The sequence below is a fragment of the Sinocyclocheilus grahami genome, unplaced genomic scaffold, assembly GCF_001515645.1.
Source record: "Sinocyclocheilus grahami isolate Dianchi unplaced genomic scaffold, SAMN03320097.WGS_v1.1 scaffold924.1, whole genome shotgun sequence".
In the NCBI taxonomy this organism is placed as follows: domain Eukaryota; kingdom Metazoa; phylum Chordata; class Actinopteri; order Cypriniformes; family Cyprinidae; genus Sinocyclocheilus; species Sinocyclocheilus grahami.
In genome coordinates, this window is record NW_015506103.1 from 133,909 (window position 1) to 140,438 (window position 6,530).

Below are 6,530 nucleotides of genomic sequence, written 5' to 3' on the forward strand. Positions count from 1 at the left end.
TGTGAGAGAGAGTGTGTGTGTGTGTGTGTGTGTGTGTGAGTGTGAGTGTGTGTGAGTATGAGAGAGAGAGTGTGTGTGTGTGTGTGAGACGCCACTGCTTATGTAAGAGTACGGTGAGGATTTTCTCTTCATGCCTCATGTCAGGTCACTTCATTTTAATTGTAATTATTTTCTTGCCCTTCTTCTGTCTTACCTCCGTCCTGGCTGCTGAGCAGGTTGAGGGCGAACAGCATGGCGTTGGAGAAGGTGGTGGCCTCCTCTTTACTGGCGAAGTTGAGTCCGTACACCTGCCGCGCGTCACGCCACTGGTGGAAGGTGGGCGTGGCCTGGTTATACTTCAGACCCTTCACTATGGAGTAGTTGATGACCACCTGAGGTCAGAGGTCAGAGGTCAGCGTGTGCTCAGGCTCTGCAGTATCACTCTGACTAGTGAAAATTAATGGTTTGATATTTGTGGTGATTTCCAATCAAAAGTGATTATGTACGTATGAGTGTTTTAATATTAATAATGAGTGTTTATCATTGAATCTGATTAGACCGTTGATGTTACGCAATGATATTACGCAGCGCCTGAAAATAGTCCCCAGCACGCTCCCTGTGCAAGCAGGTTCTTTTTTTTTTGGCGTAAATGTAATTTATTCTGAAGCAAAGGTCTCATCAGTGCTCCATCAGGTATTACTTTAATCAGCATATTTGCCTTGAATTGATTGCTGTTACACTTTTTAACTTTATGAAGGGCAATATTTTCCTAACCTGATTAAATGTACGTCACCATTTACGTCAAATTCTTAAATTTGATCAATACATTAAGTTAGAATAATAAGACACTATATGGTTGCTACCATTCAAATGAAATCAGTATCGACACACTCCATCTTTCCACTGCAGAGGACACACAGAAGCTGCATCGAAAGTGCCGTTTAGATGTAATTACTCAGACTGTTTAATGAAGATAAGAGGTTCCATAAATTCTTAAAATTGCAAATGCTTAAATAATGTTATTAGATTAATGTTTTACTTTTTTTGACATACAAATATGAAATGTTGGAAAAATGCAATGATACTTTTAAATATGAAATTAAACCACCAGTAGGTGTTGGCAAGTCCCTGTCTTAATCAGTGAGTCATTGATTCAACCGATTCGTTCAAACGGCTGATTCATTCAATAAATGAAGCAAGTGACTGTCTTTATGAATGGCTCACTGAATCATTGCGAAATGGAGCAAAAACGATCAATAACGTGTCTAAAATGTAAGTCAGTTAATATTACTTGTTTATTGAACTAAAGTTGTATAAAATCAGTATCACATTTGCAATCGTGCTGAAAGTCGGGAAAACATCACTTGTGAGAGAGAGTGTGTGTGTGTGTGTGTGTGTGTGTGAGTGTGAGTGTGTGTGAGTATGAGAGAGAGAGTGTGTGTGTGTGTGTGAGACGCCACTGCTTATGTAAGAGTACGGTGAGGATTTTCTCTTCATGCCTCATGTCAGGTCACTTCATTTTAATTGTAATTATTTTCTTGCCCTTCTTCTGTCTTACCTCCGTCCTGGCTGCTGAGCAGGTTGAGGGCGAACAGCATGGCGTTGGAGAAGGTGGTGGCCTCCTCTTTACTGGCGAAGTTGAGTCCGTACACCTGCCGCGCGTCACGCCACTGGTGGAAGGTGGGCGTGGCCTGGTTATACTTCAGACCCTTCACTATGGAGTAGTTGATGACCACCTGAGGTCAGAGGTCAGAGGTCAGCGTGTGCTCAGGCTCTGCAGTATCACTCTGACTAGTGAAAATTAATGGTTTGATATTTGTGGTGATTTCCAATCAAAAGTGATTATGTACGTATGAGTGTTTTAATATTAATAATGAGTGTTTATCATTGAATCTGATTAGACCGTTGATGTTACGCAATGATATTACGCAGCGCCTGAAAATAGTCCCCAGCACGCTCCCTGTGCAAGCAGGTTCTTTTTTTTTTGGCGTAAATGTAATTTATTCTGAAGCAAAGGTCTCATCAGTGCTCTATCAGGTATTACTTTAATCAGCATATTTGCCTTAAATTGATTGCTGTTACACTTTTTAACTTTATGAAGGGCAATATTTTCCTAACCTGATTAAATGTACGTCACCATTTACGTCAAATTCTTAAATTTGATCAATACATTAAGTTAGAATAATAAGACACTATATGGTTGCTACCATTCAAATGAAATCAGTATCGACACACTCCATCTTTCCACTGCAGAGGACACACAGAAGCTGCATCGAAAGTGCCGTTTAGATGTAATTACTCAGACTGTTTAATGAAGATAAGAGGTTCCATAAATTCTTAAAATTGCAAATGCTTAAATAATGTTATTAGATTAATGTTTTACTTTTTTTGACATACAAATATGAAATGTTGGAAAAATGCAATGATACTTTTAAATATGAAATTAAACCACCAGTAGGTGTTGGCAAGTCCCTGTCTTAATCAGTGAGTCATTGATTCAACCGATTCGTTCAAACGGCTGATTCATTCAATAAATGAAGCAAGTGACTGTCTTTATGAATGGCTCACTGAATCATTGCGAAATGGAGCAAAAACGATCAATAACGTGTCTAAAATGTAAGTCAGTTAATATTACTTGTTTATTGAACTAAAGTTGTATAAAATCAGTATCACATTTGCAATCGTGCTGAAAGTCGGGAAAACATCACTCTTGTTTGTGTGATGTTGCATATATTATATAGAATATTTGTCTTTTTTTTCTACCGCAGTATGTTTGTTCATGTTTGTTTCTTTGTGTGCTGTTGCGCTTATAGTTTAGATTTCTCCATGAGTCAGGCTGCGACCTTGATACTGTCAATAAATTATCCGTTATTAGTCACCGTTTACACTGAAAGTAATAAAATCTGAATCATTCTTGCCAAAGTTTCGGTGCTGCCTTAGTTATTGTTTGTTATTAAAATTTTAATCAGGTTACTTGTCCGGTAGGGCAAGTAAAATCTCTTTCACTTGCCCCTTCACAAAATCCACTTGTTCCGGACAAGCGTTAATGTCGAGCCCTGAATCAGTTTCATAACTGATGAATTTTGCATCATCAACACTGTCATTTTGCTGTTTATCACTATGAAGCTGCTTTGAAACAAAAAATGCTATAAAATAAATGTGACGATGTGAAGTCAGTCTTGAAGGGAGTGATGGTGATTTCTGGTGAATGATCTGGTGTGTTAGTGTGCTATCTGATTGTTACTGTGTGCAGACGAGCAGACGCACCTGCTGGTCCTGCAGTTTGACTCCCACCACGCGGAAGCTGTTGCTGCTCGTGTTGTGGTAGATGTTGATTCGACTGAAGCCCTGCTGACCCGGTTTGATCGGCACCCATTTTTTGCTGGTGTCGTCGTAGACCATGACGGAGGCGCGGGCCTGACAGATGCTCTGCTCACTGAAACAAACCAAACACACAGCGGGTCAATCGATGCAAACACACTGCCCTCATTAGAGTCACTTACCCACCCACCGCTCAGATCACCAACCAGCAGCAGACCACACCAACAACCTGCCAACAACCCCCCAACAGCAGCAAACCAGATCAACAATGTCCTGGCAACCACCCTAGCAACCACATAAAAGTCTAACTACCACATAGCAACACCCAGGACACTGTAACAACTGCATAGCAACCCCCAAAACACCATAACAACCGCATAGCAACCCCAGATCACCCTAACAACTGCAGAGCAACACCCAAGACACCCTAGCATCCACATAGCAACCCCCAGTACACCCTAACACCTGCATAGCGACCCTAAGAACACCCTAACAGCTGCATAGCAACCCCCAAAACACCATAAAAAATGCATAGCAACCCCAGAACACCCTAACAACTGCATCTCAACCCCCAAGACAGCCTATCAACCACATAGCAACCCCAAAACACCATAACAACTGCATAGCAACCCCAGATCCCCCTAACAACCGCATAGCAACCCCAGATCACCCTAACAACTGCAGAGCAACACCCAAGACACCCTAGCATCCACATAGCAACCCCCAGTACACCCTAACACCTGCATAGCGACCCTAAGAACACCCTAACAGCTGCATAGCAACCCCCAAAACACCATAAAAAATGCATAGCAAACCCAGAACACCCTAACAACTGCATCTCAACCCCCAAGACAGCTTATCAACCACATAGCAACCCCAAAACACCCTAACAACTGCATAGCAACCCCAGGACACCCTAACAACTCCATAGCAACCCCAGAACACCCTATCAATTGCCTAGCAAACCCCCTGGACACTCTAACCACCGCACAAGAAACCCAGAACACCCTAACAACTGCACAGCAAGCCCCAGAACACCCCAACAACCACTTAGCAACCCCAGAACACCCTAACAACCATATAGCAACCCCCAGAACACCACAATAAACACATATCAAATCCTAGGACACCATAACAACCACATAATAACCCCAGGATACCCCATCAACAACATAACAACCTCAGAACACCCCAACAACCACATAGCAACACCCGAGAAGACCACACACATTTGCTTTGAAACATCTACAGATCATTTTCCCATAAACTAAAATATGTTGCAGATTTTAGTAATAGAATTCACAAACTCCTGATTTAGTTTGAAACCATAATCGACCATCACTGCTGGAGAAAAACAAGCATTTGTGTAATTGGAATACTGAATCAAAACCTCAGAGTTACTGAAACACAGGCCATGTGACAACTTGCCCCGATCTACTACTCTTAAAGGACAGAACATGAGAAAACAGACTGCAGTCATAGAGGGAGAGCGTTTGAGCACTGAACACGAGGAAAACAAGTTATTGCTGAACACACTCGAGACGCAGTTACTCTGCTCTGAGTACGAGTGTGTCTGTATGCTCTTCCAAACACAGTCACTGCTGAAGAATGTTGGTAACCAAACAGTTTTGGGTTCCACAGTATGGACAAAAAATATAATGGAAGTCAATGGGAACTGAAACTGTTTGGTTAACAACATTCGTCAAAATACCTTCTTTTGTTGCTCCACAGAAGACAGAAAGTCATACATGTTTGCAGTGACGTGAGGGAGAGTAAATGATGGCAGGATGATGATTTTGGGTGAATTGAAACAGGTCTGAATACAGTAACGAATAAAGACATCATATTGCGCTCCACTCTGCATCTTTCTGTAAATAACTGCAGTCTAATGCAACATACATGAAAACCCCATCAGCTGATGCAGGACAAGTGCAGCGCTGCTGAAATCATTTCACAAGCTGTGTTCATTCTTCAAGAGGATTTCTGCTGATCAGAGGGAAAGCATGAATAAATGAGACTTTCATGAGAGATGTTAGACTGCAGGTTTAGAGCAGAAACACACACACACACACACTCTCTCTCTCTCTCTCTCACACACACGGCCTCCTCTGCTCACTGAAATATGAACAAACCTTCTCTGTGACATGAATAAATCAAACGCATCTCCAGCATCAGTGTGCAGCATGTGCATGCGGCTGAAATCTCTCATAATCGTCTGACCTCGTGAGCTCTCTTGCTCACAATGCTCCAGTCAACCAGTCAGGGTTTATTTGGTTATTATCATCATCACAGCTTCATCAACAGGGAACGCTCAGGCTAATGTTATGAACAAACGTTCTTCTAGTAACATTAATAGACTGTTCATTCAGAGCCATCTGGGCCTCAATAATGGTCTTTAACATTGCAGTGGCTCATACAGATGAAGACTGAGGTTTATTTGTGAATGCATCATGCAACACTTTATGCATGCAGCCAATGTGCAATAATACGTTTCAGACTCCAATGTTGTCACGTGACAATGCATGTTTAATTCAGTGAGTGCTGTTCACATATCATCTAGAAAGTATGATTATTTTGCATTTTTAATCCAGTTGCATGAAAAATCTGATCACACTGAAAAGAAACACTGTGCTGCAGTGACAGATTGAGTTGCCCTTTATGACCGAACACTACAGCTGCTGAGAGTGCTGATAGTCATGTGACCTTCCCTTCCTGTCAGAATGAGTGAATGCACATAAACAGCAAAGTAGAATCACACAGAGAATCACTGCAGTGGCTCCTATAGTTTATTTGAGAATGCATCATTCATCAGGTTTCTGCATGCAGCCAGTGTGCAATAATAAAAGACTCCAGTGTGGTCACATGACCTCATTACGCTGCATGTTTAATTCAGCGAGTGCCCAGTTATCATCTCACAAATATGATTATTTTGTATTCTGTATTGTATTGTGTATACATAATAGTTTCTCAATACTACTAACATCACACTGCCTCTATTAATGAGCTCATTAGTGTCCGTCTCATTTATTATTATGTCTAAAAATACCTGCTGATTGGACAGACTGGCCCAGTGATCCGTTACCATGACGACAGAGTCTGATGACATCATCACTGCGACCCTGCAGCAAATTACCCACAATCCCCTGGAGAGAGATCAGCCACCACTGTCATCCACACACACACATACTCTTACACTCACTCACACACACACACACACACACACATTCACT

General features: G+C 41.7%; 1 protein-coding gene across 5 annotated transcripts in view; it reads right to left on the reverse strand.

The window, feature by feature from the left end:
- The window catches only part of evlb (Enah/Vasp-like b), a 25,943-nt gene that overhangs the window by 6,759 nt on the left and 12,654 nt on the right, over window positions 1-6,530 (reverse strand). For all 5 annotated transcript variants that reach the window (XR_001606210.1, XR_001606209.1, XR_001606208.1 and 2 more), the window contains exons 2-3: window positions 3,247-3,415; window positions 1,538-1,715 (exon numbers count right to left, since the gene is read on the reverse strand). Coding sequence is in view for 2 of the 5 variants with exons in the window: in XM_016249364.1 (XP_016104850.1) it covers window positions 1,538-1,715; window positions 3,247-3,415 (347 nt within the window). In the remaining 3 variants the exon portion in view is untranslated. The remainder of the gene's footprint in view (window positions 1-1,537; window positions 1,716-3,246; window positions 3,416-6,530) is intronic.